Source organism: Balaenoptera borealis (assembly GCF_965194805.1).
Source record: "Balaenoptera borealis genome assembly, chromosome: 4".
NCBI classification, from domain to species: domain Eukaryota; kingdom Metazoa; phylum Chordata; class Mammalia; order Artiodactyla; family Balaenopteridae; genus Balaenoptera; species Balaenoptera borealis.
In genome coordinates, this window is record NC_138861.1 from 15,533,546 (window position 1) to 15,559,497 (window position 25,952).

Below are 25,952 nucleotides of genomic sequence, written 5' to 3' on the forward strand. Positions count from 1 at the left end.
AATGTGTACTAAACACAAAATTGTGAAGTTGCTAAATGTAAAAATATGCATATCAGTAATTTTGAGATTACGGTGAGTTGCAGATACCGTAATAATTCACGTGAAACGTTCTGTTGAATGATTTGGAAGTCATTAAAAGCCCTTGCAGTCGTTAACTTTTTGGTTAATCGCCTCGATTGCTTTCTCTTCAATTTTTTTTTTTCAATCTTTCTCAATTGCTGTTCTCTTCCCAAGTACAGTGACTTGGGCAGCATAACGTGGCAGCTTTATTAGTGAGTAGCCTTTCTCTAGTGCATTTCTCACTGCTCAAGGAACATTCTTCATGCTTGTTCAGTGTCTTGTGGCTTGTTAACACCATTCAAACTACTGTCTCTGATTTCCGTATAATGTGAACAGTAGACTATTGTCACCCGTTGTGCCAGGCTCCTTGTCAGCTTTGAGACCTCTCTCTCTCTTACAGAGCTAATACTTGAAGTCTGGAGGAAGATCTGTCCTTATTTCAGAACTCATGTTATACTATCATTATGGCTTAACTTTATTAATTTTTTCATTCTGACATATATCTCCAACACATATAGGTCAGAAAAATTAGTATGATGCCAAACTGGGACTAGAATTATGTAATTTATCTACCTATTCATTAACATGTATTAATGTTGATTAATATGCTAGAGTATGCTAAATGCTGGGGACACAAAAATGCAAAGATACAGTCCTGACCTCAAGAAGTTTAGCAACTAGTAGAGGAGGAAGATGAAATAAAAACTTAAATATAATTTCAGTTCTTTAAAACCTTTAACAAAATGAAAGGGGATCTTAAGTTAAAATATTTCCTCATTTCTCTATTAATGTTGGAATTTTAATCAAGCATAAAAATATCTTTAACATCAAATGATATAAGTCCTGTGTTGTCTGCATGATAGTTTTGTCATAAACATTTCATGGTCTGCGATACCACGTCCATAGGTAACAGCAGTGAAGTAACTTTAAGACAGTGAAACAGACGGTAAAATATCTGCAGTCATTAACTGTTTACCTCTTTCTGCTTCCTAATAGAACAACATTCTAAAGTAAGTCCATGGTTCTAGAAAGATCTATCACTAACAGCAAAAAGAACTAAACAATAGATTTGGTTAGAAGTATTATATTTTACAGTATGGTACTGGCACAAAAACAGAAATATAGATCAATGGTACAGGATAGAATGCCCTGAGATAAACCCACGCACGTATGGGCACCTAATTTATGACAAAGGAGGCAAGAACATACAATGGATAAAAGACAGCCTCTTAGATAAGTCGTGCTGGGAAAACTGGACAGCTACATGTAAAAGAATGAAATTAGACTCAAAATGGATTAAAGACCTAAATGTATGGCCAGACACTATAAAACTTTTAGAGGAAAACATAGGAAAAGCACTCTTTGACATAAACCACAGCAAGATCTTTTTTGACTCACCTCCTACAGTAATAGAAATAAAACCAAAAATAAACAAATGGGACTTAATTAAACTTAAAATCTTCTGCACAGCAAAGGAAACCATAAACAAGACAAAGACAACCCTCAGGGGCTTCCCTGGTGGCGCAGTGGTTGAGAATCTGCCTGCCAATGCAGGGGACACGGGTTCGAGCCCTGGTCTGGGAGGATCCCACATGCCACGGAGCAACTGGGCCCGTGAGCCACAATTACTGAGCCTGCGCGTCTGGAGCCTGTGCTCCGCGACAGCAGAGGCCGTGATGGTGAGAGGCCCACGCACCGCGATGAAGAGTGACCCCCGCTTGCCACAACTAGAGAAAGCCCTCGCACAGAAACGAAGACTCAACACAGTCATAAATAAATAAGTAAATAAATAAAAGAAAAAAAAAAAAAAAAGACAACCCTCAGAATGGGAGAAAATATTTGCAAATGAAACAACAAAGGATTAATCTCCAAAATATACAAACAGCTCATGGAGCTCAATATCAAAAAACCAAACAATCCAGTTAAAAAATGGGCAGAAGACCTAAAGAGACATTTCACCAAGGAAGACATAGAGATGGCCAAGAGGCACATGAAAAGGTGCTCAACATCACTAATTATTGGAGAAATGCAAATCAAAACTACAATGAGGTATCACCTCACGCCTGTCAGAATGGCCGTTATCAAAAAAGCTAGAAACGATAAATGCTGGAAAGGGTGTGGTGAAAAGGGAACCCTGCTACACTGTTGGTGGGAATGTAAATTGATACAACAACTATGGAAAACAGTATGGAGGTTCTTTAAAAAACTAAAAATAGAACTACCATATGGCCCAGCAATCCCACTACTGGGCATATACCCTGAGAAAGCCATAATTCCAAGAGTCATGCACCACAATGTTCATTGCAGCTCTATTTACAATAGCCAGGACGTGGAAGCAACCTAAGAGTCCATCGACAGATGAATGGATAAAGAAGATGTGGCACATATATACAATGGAATATTACTCAGCCATAAAAAGAAACGAAATTGAGTTATTTGTAGTGAGGTGGATGGACCTAGAGTCTGTCATACAGAGTGAAGTAAGTCAGAAAGAAAAACAAATACCGTATGCTAACACATATATATGGAATCTTAAAAAAAAAAAAAAAAGGTACTGATAACTTAGTTGCAGGGCAGGAATAAAGAGGTAGACATAGAGAATGGACTTGATGACATGGGGTGGAAGGGTGAAGCTGGGGTGAAGTGAGAGTAGCACTGACATATACACACTACCAAATGTAAAATAGTTGGCTGGTGGGAAGCAGCAGCATAGCGCAGGGAGATCGGCTCGGTGCTTTGCGATGACCTAGAGGGGTGGGATAGGGAGGATGGGAGGGAGGCTCAAGAGGGAGGGGATGTGGGGACATGTGTATGCATATGGCTGATTCACTCTGTTGTACAACAGAAACTAACACAGTATTGTGAAGCAATTATACTCCAATAAAAAGCTATTAAAAAATAAAATAAATCTCCTAATCCTCATATGGAAAAAAAAAAGTATTATATTTTAGTCAATCCACGCATCAGCTTGCACTTTTAACTTCTAGCGTGTGGCAGGATTCAGAAGATCTGGGGTAGGGGGTGTTCTGGTTAAGAATGTGAACTCTTCATCCTAAAAAACCTGGCTTAAATATCCACTCCAAGGCGTACTAGCAAGTTAATTGCTCAAAACCTCACTTTCTTCATCTGTAAAACGATGGTATTAATAGTATCCATGATTAAATGAGGTAAAGTAAATGCTATAGTACCTGGTACATAATTTATGTACTATTATTTATACCATATTATTACTGCTGCTGTTATTCCAGCTCACCCCTAAATTTCAGTTTATTTGACCTATAATAGGAGTGTGTGTGTGAGAGAGGAATCAGTCTGTTCTTTTTCTTCCGTAAGAGTGCTTGGTGCGTGAAACAGTAAACACTAGGAAATTGTATATTGTCATGTTATGTTCATTCATTCCTCACATATTCAACAAACCCTGAATATGTGCTAGGTTACTGACTGCATGTTTGTGTCCTGAAGGAGCTTTCATTTGTATCAGAAAACATCTTGAAACACTCTGTGTTCAGATATGAATGCTTTGAAAATCTGATAACATTCTCAGCAGTATGATGATTTGCTGGCTGTTTTCTAACATTTAGAGATAAGTTGTTATGGACTGAATGTCTGTGTCCTCCCAGAATTCAGATGTTGAATCCTAACCTTTAATGGTATTAAGAGATTGGGCCTTTGGGAGGTAATTAGGTCAGGAGAGTGAAGCCTTCATGAATGGGATTAGTGCCTTTATGAGGTGGATGAAGGGACAAGAGCTTTCGTATTCTGCCATATAAGAGTACAAGGAGAAGTCAGTTATCTGCGAACTGGAAGAGAGCCCTTACCAGATCTCAACCTTGCTAACACCATGGTCTCAGACTCCCAGCCTCCAGAACTGTGAGAAATAAATGTGTTGTTTAAGCCGCTCGGTCTGTAGTATTTTTGTTTTAGCACCCTGATTGGGCTAAGATAATAGTCTTTGAATCCCTGAGCAAGGAATGAAGAAATTTTGCCCCTGAGACGGTCACTCCCATGCCAGACTGCACCTCCATCTGGGCTCTCCTCATCCCACACCCAACCCAAATTGCAGGTTGGTCTGCCCATTTTTTGTGCTAGGCCATTGCTTGCCCTGACCTTACAGTAAATCAACTTGTGTGTTTTTTCCTTCTCTTAAATTTTTCCTCTTTTTAATTTTTTTGTTTTTATAAATCCCTAACAAAACCCCATATATACTGCTGCCCATACAACCCGTGTGTGGGATGTTGATTGTTGTTTCAAAGACCTTTGAGTGGCTGATACAGTTGGAAATCTACAGATGGTTCTAAAATCTGGCCTCATGAGTCTAACATAATCGTGAAGTTTTATAGTTTTGTCTTCCTTTAACAGCAGAGATATATGGAACACCTATTATGCATTAGACACTGTGCTCTGTGCTAAGAATATAAAGAGGTATAAAATGTATGAGAGTGGTAATGCAGAAGTATGAGAAGATGTGACTAATATGCCTGGGGAAATGAAGACATGTTTTATGAAAGGAAAGATATTTAACTAAGGTCTAGAAGGTGAACCTCAGATGAGGAAGGGATAGTGGTCAGGGGCCAGATGGTATACTAGCCAGGAGAAATGGAGGGAGGTGTGAAGATATTTGGCAAGCAGTCCATGAGGCTGGCATGTTTGGCAGGAGATGTGGCTGGAATGGGATGCTGAGGTCAGATTGTGATGAGCCCTAAAGGTCCTATTGGGATGCATGGACTTATTTTGTAAGCAAACGAGAACGCCACCATTTTTGTAAGCAGGTGAGTTATAATTAGATCTTCAACATTTCATGTGTTCTGATTTACTATGTAAATACGTAGCTCAACTTAATGAATTGTGCTACTTGACAAAAATCACAAATCCTATCTGTGTATTAAAACAGAATTCTGCCAGAAAGAAAAGAGATATTTTAGAATGTAATTTCTTCACTTTTCCTCCTTGATCTTTTGCTTCCTCATTCCTGCTATTTTCTGTTACTTGGAGGACTTGTTTTCTCTTTGGTCCTTTCCTCCTTAGACTTCAGTTCTGTCATTTTTCTTTCCATTAATAGCAGTGTGAAACCTCCAGCATTTGTTGAAGATTGCCAAGGAAGGCTATGTGGCTTTATGCTGCAGTATACCCTGGAGATAATCAATTTAGGTATTTTATTTTGTGGTATAGAAACCTGTATAGCTTTCAGTGCTCCAGTATGAATGTCTTCACAGTATGTCATTTCAAAGCATAGGATATTCTTATAATTAGGAATGGCAATAAGAACTTCCTAAAATGTCACCTTTTAGTTCATGCAGTTATATTCAATATTGTTCTGACATTAACGCAGTGTTAAGTTTTTATGAATGTATAGAAGGCACAAAGCTCTGAATTTATGGAACGGAGGTTCAACTTCTTTTCTCCATTAGCTTAAAACAATTCTATTCATTGAAGAATATATGATGGAAAAAAATAGGCTTTTATTTAATGAGTCAAATCCCTTTCTTTTCAGGTAGTTTAAGTGAAGATTTGCTCTTCATGTTTTTGTTCCCTAACTTTTCTTTTTTTTCTAGTACAGAAGGAAATAATTGCTGTGTATTTCTTCCTGAGACACACACTGTAAATATACTGTGAGTCAGGAAAACACTGGGAAGTTCCAAGGTTGGCAAATCACTTTAGAAGGAGAAAGTCATCAGGAACATGAGACTCCAAAGAAACAGATGTAAGAATTTTTATAAGTTTCATTGCAGAATTTTTTCCTAATTTTCCAGTTTTAGGAATTATGTAGGTGTATGGGTCAGGGCAGTTCAGAAAAAAAAATGCTTGGGCTCTGGAAAGTCTAAAAAATTGAAATGAAATGACATTGTATTCAAATCCGATTTCAAAGGGATTAATTTACATCAGGCCCTGGATAATTTGGCAGCATAAAAATAGGTAGATATTATAACTGCTTTTATTAAGAAAAATTGGAACAATGTTGACAGCAACAGAAAGTAAAATCATTTTAGCATTTCTACTTCAGATTTTTTTTCATGGCTTATTTCTGTTTCAATTGAGGAATTCTATTTTTCTTGAGCTTACATATTGGACAAAATTAATTTAGTTCTAGTTACAGAACTAGAATTTGTTATTTTTTCCTGTATGCAATCACAGCTGTTTTAAATAAAATCAAATAAAGAGAACAGCAGAAAATAGAGTAGAAGTTTCAGGATACAACTATGGAATCAATTTGTATATTTTAATTGTGAGATTATCACTGACATGCATCAGAGTGAGTTATCAACATTCATTCATATTAATATTAAAGTTATTTAATAGCCATTTTAATACTATGAACATTAATATTTATATGAATTATATATATCATATTTATGTTGTATTCGTGTTAATAGTTTAAATTAGTCACCCTGTGTTAAATACAGACTCAGAAAGTATCAGTAGAAAGGGGTCTTAGAGATTTTTGGTCTGCCTTCCCGCCCACTGTGGGAACCTCTTGCATAATATTCCATCTCTACCTCTGCTTGAATCCCTGTGATGGGAATCTCACCACCTTATGATGCAATCTGCTATACGATGTGAAAAATTCTGACTGTGCTCAACTCACTCATATCTAGCTAGCAAAAGTAGTTGTGTTTGAAAAAAAAATATGGTTGTGGAGAGTGATAAAAGACAGGAAAGGGACCCTCAGGAAGTATACAACTTGTCAGAGGGCCTAGTCAAAGGCATTAAATACTGATCCAGAGAGGGACATTTCAAAAGCCACAGACCCTATTGCTTCCCATGTTTCTGGCATCACCAGCTTTTAACCCAGGTGCTAGCTTTCTAAGACACTTAGGAAACTGTTTAATAAAATATAAGGGACTCAAGTACTTTGTTTTTCCATACTTTCTAGGATCTGGCTCACATATTGTCTTACATTCAAAATCTTTAGGTATTTTTGCCTAGTATCTGTTCATTGGATACTTAAAAATGTTCTCACTGCTGCAGAGTAGTTCAGTACACTGAATAAGCCTGAGGTGCTGTGGCCACACTGCCTGGGTTCATATCCTGCCTCTTGCACTTGGTAGCATGGCCTTGAGCATGTTATCTAACTTCTCTGTGCCTCAATTTCCTCATCTGTAAAATGGGGAAGAAAACAGTACCTACCTTGTTATGAGACCTCAATACATTCATATGTATGAAGTACTTAGTAGTGTGCCTAGCACAGGGTAATTAATAAATTTGGCTTCTATTATAGAAGTACACATTTTGCCAATACTTATACATTCTTATATTAACAAGCAAGGATTTTAATACCAGTTGAGAGGCTTAATCTCTTATTTTGTGTATGTAGGGTCAATGCATTAGCAGTGGGTTCTAAGACAACCACGGCAGTATGAATCATGGGGAAAGAAAAAGATTTTTCTTCTGCTGAAATTTTTCTTTCACCTGATTCCTAAGATATCTCAAAAGAGAGAATATTTTATGCCACATCTAGAGAGAAATAACTTAAAAGCACACACTCTGGAATGTTACTTACCATAGTATGCCTTGACTTACGATAAAATAATAATGGTGGTCAGATCCTTTATAGTTTTGGAAGAGTGGGAGGTGGAAAAGGGAAAGATGTTGAGAGTAAGGATAGCGATGAAGAGGAAACAGTTTGCAGGAAGGGGAAGTTGAAAGCAGAGAAGCAAGCTCACCTAATCACTTTCTCAGGTCTGTCCTACGTAGCTGCATGTAAATTCCCCAAATAGTTTGATTCCGGGGGAGCTGCGTAAATGTCTTCCTCAGTGGGAAATAAGCCTGTGACTTCCATGAGAGCTCTGGCTTTTACTGCCTTGGTGTCCTCTCCTGAGATCCTTGGAACATTTAGATGATTTACTTTTAACAACTGGACGAAAAGAGAAATTGTGCTTTTGCTCAGATTTGTCGTCCCACCACACTGAGCCTTTCCCTCCTCTTCTCAATAGCTTCTCCCTCAGGGATCCCTATTGCCTTTAAAAGCACCACCATCCCAGGCTGTGAGGCCAAGGAATGTGCTTCTACAGCTCTATCTCGAGTGCTTTCCAAGTCTGCTAGTGATCTCCGTAGCCACGTCACTCTCTTGGTTCAGATCTTTACTCTTTACAGGACAGACTCCTAGTTGGTCCTGTGCTTCCATTTCTCCCTCTCTAGGTACTTCTTTTTTTTTTTTTTTTTTTTTAAACACCTTTATTGAAGTATAATTGCTTCACAATGGTGTGTTAGTTTCTGCTTTATAACAAAGTGAATCAGCTACAGATATACACACATTCCCATATCTCCTCCCTCCTCTAGGTACTTCTAAATGATCTTCTGAAAGTCCTAATCCACCATTGAATTCCTTGGTTTAAAAATCTCCAATGTTTCCTTATCACCTAGCAAGGAAACGTCTATTTCATTGGCCTATCTGACAAGGTCATGCCTGAACACTGCTTAGCCTGAGATGTATCTGCTGCACCTTCTCCTCATAACTTGGGTAGAAGCACTGAGCTACCAGTTGCTCCCTAAATGCAGTATGCTTTTTTATTTTGTTCCCTCTACTTAGAATGCTTATTTTCTTTCTAACGGCTCCTTTGGTCTCTGAAGATCTTTCAGGACCCTGATAAAATGGGACTATTCCATGCAGTTTTTCCTGCCATTCCCAGGCAGGATAGTTCCTTTTTCTGTGCTCCAATAGATGTGCATTCATGTACTGATGACTGTATTTCTCCTATAGTATTCTAATCTTTAAAAAATATATGTCTCAAGGGTTTCAAGAAAGGATGGACAGAATTTAAATCTGAAACACCCAGTGCATGGCATGCCATAGGTACTCAGTAAAAGTAGATTGTTGAATGGCTTGTACCCCAGATTCCTCATCCCTGCCTATTGAAATGCTACCTTCTAAGGTGTACCTCAAAGAGTTTCCTTGACTTCCTCTCTGATTCTCTCTCACCCAGAGTGCTTTTTTTTTTTTTTTTTTTTTAATGAAAACCTATAGAAATTTCTTTATTCCTCTGATTTGGAATTTTTAAAATATCTCATTTAATCTCTGTCTTCCCTACCCAGAGATGCCTGTACTCTCTGTATTAGTCTTATGTCCAGTAGATGCTTAGAAGGATATTTGCTGAGTAGAGGTAAGCCAATTCTTAGCACAGCTTCTGAAAAGATATGGGCAAACCACACACTCTCTGCTCCAAAACTTTTTGAATGTCTCATTTATTTCACTGTAATTTGTGAGGATTGAAACTCTAAGAGGAAAAGATACATTTGTCAAATAAAAGTTACCAGGAATTCACACAGTAGAGGGGATCAATTCAATCAGCTTGATCTCCTCTTTAAACCTAGTTAATGTCAGAAGATGGAGATGGTAGGAAATTTGAGAACAATGAGGGAGGTAATTTAGGAGCAGAGAGAATTTGGTGGTAAGGGTGAAATGTGTGGATTCTACCTTGGGATTCTGGGGACAGTGAGCTAATTGATTACTGGTGCTAAGGATTAGAATGAAGGTTGAATAAGAGAGGTGAGAGGATGCCAATGACAAATGCTACCTATTTTGGAAAATTTCTACTCTTATGTTAAACAGAACTTTCCTCTTCCAGTCTGGCACCAGAAACCAGAATGCAGGTTAGTCCTGATGCTATCATGGTTCAGATAATATCATGATTTGTTATGGGGCAAATAGAGTTTTGTGGGGACCCTGACATGTCTTTGAGGAAAAATGTGGCCACATTTCACAGACTCATCAATAAATGCCTGGAGCACCACCTGCTCCTGAGTGGGAGTTGCATAAAGTACATTTATACACAATTGAATTTCTTATATGTTCAAAGGATTGTGTTTAATGTTTAACATAAAATCATTTAATAGGAATAATTTAAGAAAAGGGAGGAGTTGAAAGAAAATGGTAGGCTAAGAATTAGACAATAGAAATAGATGTGAAAAAATTGGAAAACTGCATCAGAGTGAAATTGTATTAAATTATTTGAATCACACACTTGACGGTGACTAGAGAGGGTTTATCAATATATCTGTAAGATGGAAAAATTTTACAAAAGGAGGAAATTAATTCTGGAGGATAGGCTGCTGAAAGACATCGGGAGGAAAAAAAAAATTGGAAGTTATTACATGTCTCCCTGGGAGATACAGTTGGCAAAATAGCTGATTTTAAAAAGTTAACTATTCTCCCCAAGTTTTCTGAAAGACTGTGGACTCGCTTGATTTATATTTACCTCCGCAGAAAATATTTCAGCGCTTAAAGATTTAGCAAGGAAACCACAAAGACAGTACATACTTTTTCAAAATAAACACGCTAATTGTAAAATTTCATCAAATACAAATGGGAGGTGTTTTTTTTTTTTTTTTTTTTTTGACAATTTCAAAATATTTGAAGAAAGGAAAAATTTCTTTTCCCTACTAGGAGGCCCACCTGTGTTTCAGGGTTCCTGCACTCCTCGTGCAGAACTGCAGGCATAATTTGGCATGTGTTTTTTACGAGGTGCGTTAACGTCTATATCAACTCTCACAAGTGTCAGGGGCGCTGAAGAGTTTCAGTCTACTGCGCTAGATCATCTCTGGGAGCCCCTTCCGGCTCTCGGGGCACAGTAATCCCACGGATTTTTGTTCCTCCAACCTAGTGGTTTTGGAAACCCCTTGTCACGCAGGACGAGCAAGCACCTGTGGCTGAGATCGAGGGGAGGCGCTGAGAGGCAGGCTGAGCTGGGAGGGTCCCCCTCGCTGCAGGGGACGCCGGGCGTCCCAGGTCCGCTCACCCTTCCAAACACGGGCGGCGGCTCTGGGGCAGCTCCGAGCGCATCGAGAAGTGTAATCCCTCCGCTAAGTACTTGGCTCTCAGGCTCCAATCACTAGTGGGAGCTGGAGAGGGCAAGTGAAAAAAAAAAAAAAAAAAAAAAAAAATTCCTGAGGCAGCCGAGGAGCGAGAAGAAAAAAAAAAGTCCCGCGGCGGCGGCGGCGGCGGCCAAGCAGCCACGGCGGCCAGAAGTTGACGGCGGGGCCGGACGCGGGCGCGGAGCGGGCGCGGGCCTGCGGGGCGCCGGGAGCGGGAGCGGGCGGGGCACCCGGGACCGCGGCGCCGAGGACCCCAGCGCCGGGGCGCAGAGGCGGGTAAGGCGCGCGGGAGGGCGCGCGGGCGCCGTCCTGGCGTGCGGGGGGCGGCCGAGCCGGCGGCAGCGGGAGCAGGAGGGCGGCGCGGGCCGAGCGGCAGCGGGGCGCGGGGCCCGGCGGGCGTGCTGGCGGGAGGAGAGCGAGCCGCACGGCCGTGGGGCGGCGGCTGCCCGGGCTTTGTGCGCTGGCGGCTCTGCCGGGACCCCCGGCCCTCGTGCCCGCGCCGGCAGAGAAGCGGGGGGCAGAGGCGGCCGCGGGCGGGACACGTGCTCCGGAGTTGGGGAAGGAGGGACGCGCCGAGGCGGGGAGGCGGGGAGTCGGGACCTGGGAGCAGGCGGAGGGCAGCCCCGGAGTCGGGGGGGGGGGGGAACTTCGCGGGCCGAGGCAGGACCCGCTGGGCCCCCAGCTCCGTGCGGAGCCACCTGCCCCGGACGCCTCCCGAGACCCAGCCTCGCGGCGGGGAAGGTGCGCAGCGGGCTGGTCCCGGCGCCTCGGACCCGGCTCGACTCTGCCGCTGGTGCTTCTGTTCTTCAGTCTGTTGTTCTCTCTCTCATGTTCACGGTGTTTCTCTGCCTTCTTCCTCCCATCCTCCCTTTATTTCTGTCTCTCTCCCTCCCCCCTCCCCCCGTTTCTCTCTCTTCCCACCTCCTTTTCTGTCTCTTGTCTCTCAATGTGTCCCCCCCTCGGTCTCCTTATCTTCCACCCCGAGAGCACACACTTTCGGTGTCTCTCTCATTTAGAGGCTGACTTTCTGCTCCTTGTCTCACTGTGTCTCGCTCTCTGCACCCATCAATCTACTCGTCCCCGTTTCTGGCAGGGCTCCGTATTTCTGTCGGTTCCTTGCGGTGTTAGGATTTTCGACACGAGAGAAGATCCTCTGGAAGTTGTTCAGTGCGGTGCCTTATTCCTTTTGAGCTGCACCACTGCAGCTGGATCCTGGGTCCTTCGTGTTTGTTCTCCACAGACATGGGAACACTGGTTTCCTTGAGTTACTAGGAATTGCTCTTGTCTTAGTCACCTTTCCACCAAGGTGAGGTCAGTGACTGAGCCAGCCACGAAAGTGCCAGTGAAAGAAAACAGAAGAGAGCTGCTTGCTGCCCCTGACATATAAAGTGAATGTACCAAACATATCTGCAGTGAAGCAGATCCACCTGAGAAAAGATTCCTGGATTCTGGAAAGAAACAGAAAAGGCTCCACCAGTAGTGAGATGAGTTAACTGAAAAGTATTTGAAAATAATTTGAAGGAGCACTTAAGGAAATTTCTTGCTATCCTAAACTGATGCCAAGTAATAACTGTTTTCTTACATACATATTTTAGGGATCCTAGTGACAGCTCTCCTAATTATTGTTTTGGGAAAATCGTGGGAAATGTCTTGTGTCAACTGGGACACTTGTCTTTAAGAAAATATGCAGTCTTTGTACTCTTATACCTCTTTACACTCTGGTGATCAAGAAGAATTATTTCTAACTGCAAAGAAAATAGGAAAGGATTTGTCAGTAATTTTAAAACACGGGATATTCCAGAGATCAATAATTTCTTTGGAAAACTTTCACTCTAAGGATGTTTTGAAGGATATTACATCTTAGTGAAATATGCAAGTGATTACACACTTAGATCATTGTACAATGCAAAAGTTGTGTGCTGTAAGCAAATCATAGCAGCGATGGTTTTTTTTATGGGAAACATAGCTGGGAAATTAATTGCTCTGATTTTCACTGTTTTCTTTAGTCATGCATAATGTACCGTTGTTTTTAGCAAAATATGGCCTAGGGCTATAAAACTTGATACAGTGTGTTATTTGTCCAATCTGAATTACCATTTAGAAAAGCACCTTTTCCTTTTGGTCACAAGATATGAGTTGATAGGATCTCATTACTCATGTGCTGGGGTCTGCTGATGCATTTTAATGGCACTGATTTGTGATTTTCAATCAACATGTTAGTTTTTGGTGAGTTAAAATCTTGATTTATGTCATGTTAGTGAATCATCACTCTTTACAGGGGCTTTGCCACCTTGTCTGCCAGGTGCTGCATAGCATTTAGCCTGGGCAGGGGTGTCTGAAATTCCCTGTTAGATTTTTGTCCCTGAGTGACGCGCTGCCTCTACTTATGGTATGTTCGTACATGCCCTTCAGAATGTTCCAGTCGTTAAATAATCTTTATTAAAAGGCTATTGACTTAATGTTTTTCTTCATCAACATTGAAAACTGTGTGAGATGGCCTGATAAATTATTTTTGTTACAGTAAATGCTGATTGTATTATTTATTTAAAAGTATAAGGCAATTTAAAATGTGACTTTTTGGGGGATTCATGTAGCACCCTTTACTTTTCCTCAGCGCTCAACTCACGTTTATCATTTAAATCTAAAGTCGATTGTCATCTACTCCAACCCAGCAAAGCCTTTCCTAATTTCCGTAAGCCACCTCATCTCTGCCTCTCCGGCTTCTGTGCACGCCTCCCTCAGTGTTCACCTCTCTGCCGTGTAATTACTTGCTTGGCTCTTCCTCTGGCTGTTTTCTCATTGAGGTGGGATAGTGTCCTTTTCTTATCTTCTCTGCATTTCAGATGCCTGGCACATTACATGCCATGTGTCACTCAACAAATCCTCGAAGGATGATTTGCTCTCTTCCAATTTGTTTCTAGCTTGGGATTCTAACCCTTTGTAGACGCAGTAACTCAAGGGAAATACTTTAGTATGGTATAATAGTGGCGCATAGACTGAGGGTTGAGACAGTCGTAGGAAGCATCTCATCACACAATATGAACGAAGAAGCAGATGAGGACCAAAGAACTTGAAAACCATGCTCAAAACTAGACAATGAAGCCACATAGGCTATACAGCTGAGACCTTATGTTATATTCACTGTGCCACAGTCCTTTTTACTGGACTCATGTTTGCTTGCTTCCACTAGAAGTGGATAAATGTATTATTAGAAGGAAACAATTGTTTCAACTCTGAAAATCCCTTCTCAGGCCAACCAATAAAAGTCATGCATGAAATGTATCAATCTGCAATAACGCTTGTTACACATATGCATGGAGGTAATATTTGTCGTTGAGAACATTGCCTTCTAAGTGCTTTTATGTGTTAAGTGCTGTTCTGCTTGCTAACTGTCATCTTGCGCAGACTGGTAGTTCTACCTGCGAAGAAGATTTAAGCTCTCTGGACTTAAGTGGTTTCCTCTGTAACTTTCAGTGTGTATGTTGAAGAGGGGTGGGGAGGGAAAAACGACGTTTGGACCAGGTTAAGAGCTCTTTCTGAAGTTTTTCTTCAGAGACTACCAGTTTAACTCCCAGAACAACTGTAGATTCATCTCTTTTACATGTCAGACTTCCCTGTGAGCTTTTGTTTGAAAAAGGGCTAATGTGGTTTAAAAAAAGCTTGAAGACCACTTCACTTGATGTTTTCCAATCTCCCTTCCAGGTCTTGAATTTCATAATCAAGATAATTTCTAGCTTTTAAACCTGGGTATCTGGAGGATAGTTGATAAAAGTGTTAAGGATGGAAGGAGAAATTGCTTTTGCCTGAGAGATACTAATTTCAGGTTTCCATGTGACAGATTTGATGTGATGACAGAAATTGAAGTAGAGGTGTTACAATATGTAGAGGCAGGCCAGAATTCAGGGGGAGGGAGGAGCCAGGGCTAGAAACATAGATTTCAGAGTCACTCACACTTTAATAATTAAAATTAAGGAAAACTAAAACTTTTTAGGGGTAGAATCTGGAGAGAGAAGCGAAGATTTGGGAACAGGGGCATTTATGTTACTTCTGAGTAGTTTTAAAGCTCATCTGTAGTATTAAGATAAAAAAGGTAATGCATGATTTACATCAGGCAATAACCTGTTTTCATGAGTTTTAGAACATCTACTTACATGCCAGTTATCTTAATTACATTCATCTTTACTTAAATGTTTGAGTGCCTGCTCTCTGCCTGGCGTTATTATATACTTTGGGACATTGCAGCCATGAGAGGCACAAGATCTTTGTTGTCACTGAACTCTCATTCTAGAGAGTGGAAACACAAGGAACTATAAACAAGCACATGAGTAAGATAATTTCCAATAATGGAAATTGCCATTAGGAAACTAAGACAGGGTGATATGACAGCAAATGACTGGGGCTACTTTATATGAGGTGGCCAAGGAAGGCCTCTCTAAAGATGTTGCTGAACAAGAAAGAGCCAGCCCAGCGAAGATCTGGGAGAACTTCTGGCACAGGGATCATTAAGGGTGTCTTTAAAGCAGCAGTAAGCTGGGCACACTGGCAGTTAGGGGAAATGGTAGAAATGAGGTCAGACAGATTGCCAGGCCCATGTTAAAAGGTATGCATTTTATTCAAAGTACATTTTATTGAACCACCCTGGAGGATTTAAAAAAAATTTTTTTTATATTAATTATTTATTTTTTTAATTTAATTTTAGTTTTTGGCTGCGTTGGGTCTTCGTTGCTATGCACAGGCTTTCTCTAGTTGTGGCCAGTGGGGGCTACTCTTCGTTGCGGTGCACGGGCTTCTCATTGCAGTGGCTTCTCTTGTAGCGGAGCACGGGCTCTAGGCGCGCCGGCTTCAGTAGTTGTGGCGCATGGGCTTAGTTGCTCCGCGGCATGTGGGATCTTCCCAGACCAGGGCTCGAACCTGTGTCCCCTGCATTGGCAGGCGGCTTCTTAACCACTGCACCACTGGGGAAGTCCCCCTGGAGGATTTTAAACAGAACTGAGCAAATGTGACTTAGCATGTCTGTCTGTAGTGTGAGCAAGAATGTCTGAAGATGATGTGGGAAGCTGTGAGAAGGATCTAGCGGAGTTTGGTGGTTTGGCCAAGGGTGGAACCCTCAGAGACTGATCAGACATTGCTCTTATCTCTGAGTAAGAGTCACTGGGTTGAATCACGAGTCATGGTGTGTGGTCCCCGCTGCGCCCCCCTGCAGTTGATCTGCATTGCAGCAGTCCACTGGTTCAGTGGTTGCTTTTACTTTTATTTTTTTCTTATTTTTTAACATCTTTATTGGAGTATAATTGCTTTACAATGTTGTGTTAGTTTCTGCTTTATAACAAAGTGAATCAGTTATACATATGTCCCCATATGTCCTCCCTCTTGCATCTCCCTCCCACCCTCCCTATCCCACCCCTCTAGGTGGTCGCAAAGCACCGAGCTGATCTCCCTGTGCTATGCGGCTGCTTCCCACTAGCTATCTGTTTTACATTTGGTAGTGTATATATGTCCATGCCACTCTCTCACTTCGTCCCAGCTTACCCTTCCCGCTCCCCGTGTCCTCAAGTCCATTCTCTACGTCTGTGTCTTTATTCCTATCCTGCCCCTAGATTCTTCAGAACCATTTTTTTTTTTTTTTTTAGATTCCATATATGTGTGTTAGCGTACGGTATTTGTTTTTCTCTTTCTTACTTACTTCACTCTGTAAGACAGTCTCTAGGTCCATCCACCTCTCTACAGATAACTCAATTTCGTTTCTCTTTATGGCTGAGTAATATTCCATTGTATATATGTGCCACATCTTCTTTATCCATTCATCTGTTGATGGACACTTACGTTGCTTCCATGTCCTGGCTATTGTAAATAGAGCTGCAGTGAACATTGTGGTGCATGACTCTTTTTGAGCTTTTAATTTTAAATTGCAGACCTCGACACCTTACAGTTCCCAGATGTCCCCTCTTTACCTTCCTGCAAATATCTCCTGGGCTGCAAGCAAGCGTCTTGACTCGGAGGCTGCAGGGTGATTTGGGAAGTGCTGTGAGAAGGTTCTTTAGGGCTCAGAGTGACCTTTGAACTACCTGGGGGTGCTTGGGTCTTCCAGCTAACATCTCTGCACTTCATTGTACATAAAGTTTGTGTTCTGGTTACAGAGGAAAGGGAGCAAGTCAGAATTCCTCTAATTGTGTTTGAGTGTCATATTTTTCTACCCCTCAGCTTTGAAAACTTTGCATACTTCTTCAAAGACTTAACTGTAAAGTCCACAGTTTAGAACTGGATCTCACCCGTCGCATCCCAGCCCTTTCCAAAGAGCTGCTGTATAGTAAGCATTTAGTAAATATTTGTGGAACGCTGTTGGATACAGTCTATTAGAGACCCATAGTTTTGATTCCGCTGACTTTATTTTTCCTTTCAACAGGTATATGGATGCATGTGCCTTCAACTTTAGAAGATAATAAGTAGCAAGTTTGGAAATGATTTTTCTGCAGGTTGCATTTACTTATTGGCTAAAGGAAAAGAGATGCAATCCAGTATATCTCTTTATAACATTTCTTGCCTGGCTGTCTTGAGATAAACATTTTAGTCATTTTTATAGCAGTTACGTAGATATGGACTTAAACAAGTACAGACACATCTGTCACTAGTTAATTTGTTGATTTACGAATCTGAAGTGATTCCAAGGAAGTCTGTAATGATGGTGCCTTTGTCTAAATTAATCTCTTGATAGAAATCAGTGAGTTTTATCTAACTAATAGAATTTACAGCCATCTATAAAAGGTACTAAAATTATCATCAGTTTCTTTTCTGGAAACAAGCTACTGTTCTGCTGTTGTCCAATAAACATTTAGCCCTAATAGTACACGTAATGGGGGATTATCCCCAAATCCTTCCTCGTATTAACAAGTGTAGTGCTCTACTCAAATGGACTTACAAACAGCTGGGCATTACCTTGCTTTTATGTATCTAGCAATTCTCTTTCATTGTTTCTTTAGATCCTTTTCAGTTAGTTAAGAGTCTCTTCTGTCGTCTCTTCCTGTCTAACTTTATTTTGCTAAAACCTCATGCATTATACCCATTGGCTTCTATGTCAGATATCTTCTGTTTGCCTCTCCAGATCTGCCCTCAACCCTTCTACCTTATGCTCTCTGCCCAGGACGACACCTGGCTGAACCACGCTGATTTCCAGATGGTTTAGGTCACTGGAGACCTCCAGCGGGAGATTAGAGGGAGGGTGGAGAGAGGGTATTGATTCTTCAGTTTGCTCCTTCCGTGATCAGCTTGGACTGCCTGTGTCTCTGCACAGAAAGTCACTGCTCCTCTTCAGGTAACCTTCTCTATGTCAGTCTCTCCCTCAGGAGTCCGGTAATCTCTGGAGTTAGTTCCTCTGCTTTTACTACCCTGATTTACTGCACTACCCTTCGGGTTCTTTTACACTCCTACCTTATACCCTATTAAATTGTTTGTTTGTAAACAAACCCTCTTCAGTTTATCGGAAGTTGTAACAGTTAAGGTCCCATTTTCTGTTGATTCAGCTTCTGAAAGCCGCCTCCTTTTTGGAGCCTTCTTCGACTGATAAGAGCATTTGGCTCCCCGTAACTCTGTTGGACATCTGCTTTCCACCCCAAATTATATGCTTCTATCCATGCAGCAATGGCACAGAAAACTTACATCGTGTTATGTAAATACTTTTCTGTCAACCAGTTTAGTGGCTTAAATTTTTTACTTGACAGTCTGTAAGCCTTCTACATATGTAATTTGGTTGTTTCACTCGCTCTTTTATTCATTTATTAACACAGTGCATATTTGTAGAGTCACTGTTCAGCTCCATGCACTGTGCTAGATGTGGATACAAAAAAGGCAGATGTTTGTCCTTACTTGGGTTGAGCATTGGGAAGGGGGGACAAGAAATAAAAAGCTAAACATAATATTTACAAATCAAGTTTGTGACTTATTCAGTGACCACAGAGCGGTAAAACAATCTAACCAAACTTCTCTTGTTTAGTAATTCTAGAAATTTTTAGGCCTAACACCATTGCAACTTGATTCTGTCTCATCACATGTTAAGTGAGAAATTAGAGTTTTGAAGCAGTATGAGCTATCCGGCTAATTCACATACACAGTTTACATATAACAGTATGTTTTACTTGATTGCATTGTTTTCATGATCTGTTCCACGGGACAGTGGTTTTTGGAATGTCAGTTTGTGTAGCCTAAGAAGGAGCCCATGGACGGCACCGTAGCCTACTGCTGAACTGTGGAGACTCTGGAGTTTGACTGCTTTTTTATCACTGAATAGGTTGTGACCTTGGGCAAGTTACCCAGCCTTCTGTGTTTCAGCTTCATCATCTGTAAGCTGGGAATGACAATAATAGTGATTACTTCATAGGTTTGTTTGAGGATTATAATGGTGAACATTTGTATAGTGTTGAGAGCAATGCCAGGTACATAGTAAACACCACAGAGGCATTCGATAGGTAAATAAATGATCAAAGAAATCTGGGAATTGCTGATATTTTTAAACTGAAGCCTCTTCTGAGCTTTAATTTTGCTAATGTGCATTGTGACCATCCCCAAAAGGGGTATTTGACCTTGGGGCTTATATTGATATTTTTCCCTCCATATATCATTGGACTAATGTTCCTCAGAACACACTTTTGGAAAAATTGATACAAATAACTGGCTAAACATTTCACCAGTTTATTGTCTCCACAGAGAGAGGACTTATTCCTCTACCTGTCACACCTATTATAGAGTGGGAACCCAGTTCCTGTTCCCCTGTCCTTCCCCTTTTTTCTTTTTAAAGGTAAAATGAATGTTTTTCTTCATTACCCAGGGAAAGACTTCCTGCCTGTATAGATGTAAGTATACTCAGGGTCTCAGGGGCTCACTGAGCCAGGTCTTTTGAAAAACTACTTACTGTTATATTTTTCTAATAAAGAATACATATTCCTTGAAGTGAACTTGGGAAATACAGAGAACTGTAGCAATTAAAATCACTCTCTTCTACCACACAGAAATAACTTCTTATTAACATTTTGGGTTTATTATTTTTTTTTTTTCTGTACAAAATTGGGACCATAATATAATACGGTTTTGTGTCCTGCCTTTCTTTTTCATTTGACTTTATTTATATAATATTCTCAATCCCAGACATGTAGTGACTTCTGGCCTTCAGATGATTGGTAATCTACATTTCAAAAGAGCTTCCTTCCTTACTTACCCAATTCTGTGGCCAGAGACAATATGAAAATAAAATGGTGTATCTAGAACGAGTTTCTCATTTTAAGTATTCTTGGAAATTGGAACCACCTGGTAAGCAGTTGGCTATTCTGTTTAAGAGACCTGAAGTAGGTGACCTCAGGTTGCTTCATTTATGAGTCATTCCAGTATTCTAGCCAGCAGCCAGATGGACCCACAGGAATCCGTGACCAGGCTGCTTTGAAGGCATTACTTACTCATCCTGAGTGACTGTGAGTGAACTTATATAATGTTGAGATTAACTAGGAAAAGTTATCCAGGGAAACCTGAATTATTCCAGAAGAAATTTAACTATTATTTAATTTTTAAATGATAAATTCGTCCCGTCCATTGCATGTTGGAGGTGTAGGATTCGAATAATATGCTAGTATGGAGGACAAACATTCTCTGAGCATTTTGTCATGTCCTGTAACTTTATAATTTTGAGTGAGAAACAATGTTGCATTTATTTCAGTACATAATGTAAAGACTTTAAAAATACTAATTGTTGTAGGTTTTACTCTGTGTACTTTACAAATGATGGATGCTGTCGTAATTAAAATTTATCTGCTCCGTAAGTCCTTTTCCGTTCAATATACTGCAACAGTTTTGAATCTTTCTCTCAGGATTAAATCAATTATTCTTTAAAACACTTATCTTTAACATCTGTAGCAAATGAAAATATTTAAATTCTTTCTGAAGAAGAAAACCATGCTATACTGTTTAATTGAATTAAATTAGCTTTTCATGGAAATTTACCTAGGAGCTGTTTCTGGAACCAATTTGGAAAATGATCTTTGTATTCTGTGGCATTTATGTTTGATTATGTTTTTCTTAGTAATTCTCAATGGACCTGATTCACTCCTTGCTTCAGTCATCAAACGCTTGCAATTTATGTAGGCAAATTAGGCATTTCCTACTCCATAATTATGCATATTTATGGAATAATGTATGCTTCCTCGTTAACTAAAGAGGGTGTAAGAAATTCTTAATTCTGTAACTTAAAATTATCTAAATTTTATCATTTTTAGCATTCTGTAGAGTATGTTAAGACTGAGATAAAAGTCATATGTGTAAGTTAACTTCTTCCCAAAAATGTTTTGTACAGTTTGACACCTTTTACTAATAAAAGCAGGTACTGTTGTTTCTAAAAATAGCAGAGAATCTGAAACTTCTTGTAAATATATTGCCTTGAAACAATCTGTGCTTCAGGCACATCAAAGATTTTGTGCATACATTTTCTATACTACTTTTTTCTTCATTCTCTCTTACATTGTTATTTCACAGAGCCACGAAGAATTTGAAAATTGCTCAGAAAAACTCAATTTTCAAGTTTTTTAGCTGTGAAATTTATCCTTTGTGATCCACAGCGTGGGGATATATATTATATGCTTGGACCAGGACCATGACTTGATGCCTTTATTTCTTGAATACTTCCTACTTAGCAGGTTAAAGATACTGAAAACATATTTAGCTTAAGGAAAAAAAAACACCTTCGCCTGTATCTGCCACAATCTGAATCGTTGGAGTTGCAGCTCTTTTTCTCCTCAGGCCTGTGAATATATGAATGCTCATTTGTATTCTCTTTTACTCTCCACCTTCCCACTCTCCATCCACCCCTTACTTTTTCTCACTTTTGCACTTGATTTGAAAACACTGTTTCCTCTGACTACTTTTTCTGAGCTAGAGGGGGTTAAAATAGGCTCATTTCTATGATCCTGAACCTCTAGGATATTTTCAAGATCTTTCCTAGCTTTACCATCCTCTGACTGATTGGAGTTTTGACTAAGCGTAACTGGAATTATGACTTGGTATTCTGTAGACATAATCTTAACATACTTTAATAATATTATAGAATGATAATAATAGCAAAAATGCATTTCTGTTTTATGGAATTACTTAATTATATAATTTCAGAAATACTATTTTTATGAAATGTCCATGTTTTAAACATTGAAAGAAATGGGTTCTCGTGGCTAAAAAAGTTAAAAATGGCACATATTATATAAAACATATTGTTAGATATTACTTGGATCTAGACAGTTTTCATTCCTTTATGCATTTCTTTGATATGTAATGCAATTATAGATGTTTGTTTAGGTTTTTACCAAGTACTCTCTCTAGCTCCTATTTTATTTGAAATTTTATGCATTTATAATTGTGGTTTGAAAGCTGTTGGTATACATTCTTTTTTTTTTTTTTTTGGTATACATTCTTAAACATTTTTCTTATAACTTGCTAGCATGCCGCCTGGCTTACCATGAGACTGTAAATTCCTTTTTTGGCTCATCGCTCCTAAACCTGGAAGGTATAATGCAGTTTAACAATAATATTTTATATCTTTAGTTTGTGAATAATGTCTTTCTTACACATGGAATTACTAAATATTTATGCACTATGAATAAACTTGATGCCATATGCGTCAAAGAGATAGGTTGAGTCTTGCTCTAAGGGGAAAGATGTTTAAAATCTATCAAAAAATACTATCAAAAAATAAATGCAGAGCATAAACAGGTGGAACACGGGAAGGACAAAATGAAAAGTCGATGAGCACGTTTATGAAGTGCCAGGTTGAGTCAGTCTGTTATTCTGTCTTTAGGTGACGCCATCAGGGAATGTGTTAGGGAAGGGATGACTGGTGTTCCGTGATTTCACTTTTAAGGTTTAGTATTACATCCTTCAAATATCTTAGTTTTCCTCAATATAAACCAGTGCTCTCTTTTTTGGAACTGATGAGAATTTTTCAGTTTGTTTAACTTCTCAGCTTTATATTTGTGTATTCTATTTGAAGTTACAACAGCATTTGCTTAGTCCTCTATGTCTTTTTTTTTTTTTTTTATAAATTTATTTATTTATTTTTGGCTGTGTTGGGTCTTCGTTTCTGCGCGAGGGCTTTCTCCAGTTGCGGCGAGCGGGGGCCACTCTTCATCGCGGTGCGCGGGCCTCTCACTGTTGCGGCCTCTCCCGTTGCGGAGCACAGGCTCCAGACGCGCAGGCTCAGTAGTTGTGGCTCACGGGCCCAGTTGCTCCGCGGCATGTGGGATCTTCCCAGACCAGGGCTCGAACCCGTGTCCCCTGCATTGGCAGGCAGACTCTCAACCACTGCGCCACCAGGGAAGCCCCTGAACTGTGGTTTTAAATAGGAGGGAGAAACATGTTTTTTGTTCTTGAGTGATACCAGTGCCATTGTTACCTTTGTTGGCTATGGGAACAATTAACACAGTGACTCCTATGCTCATTTTTATGGTAACTAAGGCCCATTTACCCTAAGAAGTTCAGTCTCTGTATACTTCCTCCCCTACATGTATAACCCTATAGTTTTCCACTTTCAATCTTATTTGATGTTTTCCTCCTAGTAACTCATAAAGTTTTGGAAATCTTGTAGGTTTTCCCACTAACTTGGCATCTCACATACTGGAAAAACAGTATCTTTTGCAGACCTGGAAAATTTAATCTACATTTCCTCTTCTACATCATTTATAAATAAGACCACTTCTAGCACCTTCCCTATTTATAGTTTTCTTGCCAAAATAATGCTTTTTTTTTTTTTTAACTGTAGTCATTGTTTCTCCAGTTAAAAGTTCATCTAATCCTATAACGACTCAGTTCTTTTTAATAACTTTCGTGGTAGTACCTTGTCAAGGCCTTTTTTAAAAAAAATAGGGTGGACTATATTTACTTTCTCCCTTGAGGCTCCACACAGCTTTTGCTGTGCCAAGACATGATTACCCCTGAACAAAGTCAAAACTAGCCCCCCACCCCCTTACCATTGTTTGCTAAACTCTTCTGTGAGCTTATGCTTTAGCATATATAGACCTCACAAATTTGCCAAATTGCCAAGAAATAATTATAACATTGAATTGGGGAAATTTGAAAGGCTGTGGATGAAAGATGAAATTTAGCATTAATGTTGATGGTTGAAATGCAATTATATATAAGCAAGCAAAAAGGAGGTTACCGTGTTTGAGACTTTACTATGTTCCAGCCAGTGAGCTAAATAAGCCCATCATGGTTAAGATGGTGATTGTCATCCCCATTTCACAGATGAAGGAACTTAAGACATAGTGAGGTTCAGCAGTTGTTAGTCCAGGATTCTAAGATAGGTGTCTGATTCCAATAGGTGCTTAAATGATGGAGGGCTGTTAGAGCCAGACATTGTGTTAGTTATTGATGATACAAAGGTGAGCAGAACTAAGCCCATATGGTCCAAGAGCTTCTAAAGTCCCTTGAAGGAAGGAAGAGACCTGTGCACAACTGTAAGAGAGGTAATTGCAATGTGGGAGGTGTTGTGAGCTAAGTTAAAACTTAAGTAAAAAGTTACCACATTTTTACTTAGACTGACTTCCATTTGATCCACATTTTTTTATGTGTGCATTTTTTTGTGAGGGCAGGGGAGATGGCAGGGGAGAGGGACATGAAGGGCATTAACATGGGTTAAATGTAGTGACATGTTTTAGTAGATTTTGGAAATCAAATAGCTCAGGCAGTTTGCTAAGAATATAGAGATGCAAATGATGAAAAATCATTTAAAATTGATCAATTTATCTGAAATGACATTAATAAACTTAAAAAATTATTTTGAAGGAAACACCATAACATATACCTAATAGTAAATATTGGATTTGGGGGCTTGGCAAAACTTCAGTTATTGGGATGGACCAGAAGGTATCTACTAAAAATACAGTAAAAACCTTCGAGGAGAGTTTGATCTTGAAATCACTTTTTCTAACATTTAAATGGACTCTGGGTCATCGTCTGTAATAGAGATATCACCTATATTTTTTCTCTATTCTTATTAGTCAGAATGTGTTAGAGTGAAAATGAAATTACTACAGTGGTTTTCAAGGAATCATAAAACCTCTTCTTTATTTTAAGCATAACACCTTTATTTTTTGCAGGTTTAAATGAAATGGGGTCTGTTGGCTGTGGCCATGGAGCTTAGCTGAGGCAGAGTTGTTAAATTAAAGAAATCTTTAGTTTCCAAAATAACCACATGAAACGTGTATTTGACATGGAGAAAAAATGCTATGGGGAAATCAAAGTTTAAAATGGACTTAGGCATTAAAAGTGAAATGGTAAATTAAAAAAATTGTTATTACAAATATTATATATATGTTAAATCAGCACATTTTTGCTAGTCCAGTAATCACCATTTGATTTTCCAAAGGCATACATATATCACAAAACCATTAAGTTATGGTACAATTTGTAACGAACAGAAAGCTTCCTTAGTGACTCTTTATATTCCAAAATACAATTTTTCCATTATGGAAAATTATATTTATGTTGAACATAAATAATCAGATATTTGCTTCACTAATGATCCAGATTATTGTAAAATCATGTTACTGGATTTAACGATGCGACCTCTGTTCTGTGACCTTGTGTATTCTGGAGGCTTGTTACGCATGTCAAGGGTATTTCCTTTTATTTGTTTTAATTTTACCTGCCACTTAAATCATTGAATGACCCTTCATAATTTTATTATGAAACCATATAATAAGGAAGGGCTAGTTGATTATTTTTTACTTTAACTTTCGTAATCTCATATAGTTCAGTTCTTCTTTGTGTTCTCATTCCTCAGGTCAAATAATTCTTGTTTTGCAATTTCTCATCACAGTAATGGATGAGATAGAGTAATAATGTTTCAGTACATTTATTATTATTTTAGCATTTTACATCTGTTCTCTCTTTCAAGGGGGGAGAGGCAAGTAGTATGTTGAAAACAGCACATGACTGGGAGATAGGTAAGGCCATAATTAGTTTTGGAAACTGAGACTGATCACTTAAATAAAAGACTGACCGATTTTCTAAGGTCTTTCTGGCTTGAAATGCTATCATTCTGTAACCCAAATGGGCAA

General features: G+C 39.5%; 2 protein-coding genes across 4 annotated transcripts in view; one reads left to right on the plus strand and one right to left on the minus strand.

Moving 5' to 3' along the window:
• Positions 1-9,049: 9,049 nt before the first annotated feature.
• LOC309628509 (uncharacterized protein) lies at positions 9,050-16,977 on the minus strand (the record flags this gene model as incomplete). The annotated part of the gene is made up of 3 exons (XM_082391603.1): positions 9,050-10,698; positions 10,794-11,694; positions 16,821-16,977. 3 exons carry the CDS (start codon positions 16,975-16,977, stop codon positions 10,590-10,592), a joined length of 1,167 nt encoding a protein of 388 aa, XP_082247729.1. The 3' UTR covers positions 9,050-10,589.
• Positions 11,007-25,952, plus strand: part of BMPR1B (bone morphogenetic protein receptor type 1B) — a 409,475-nt gene continuing 394,529 nt past the window's right edge. For all 3 annotated transcript variants that reach the window (XM_082391723.1, XM_082391722.1, XM_082391726.1), the window contains exon 1: positions 11,007-11,145. The gene's annotated coding sequence lies outside the window, so the exon portion shown is untranslated. The remainder of the gene's footprint in view (positions 11,146-25,952) is intronic.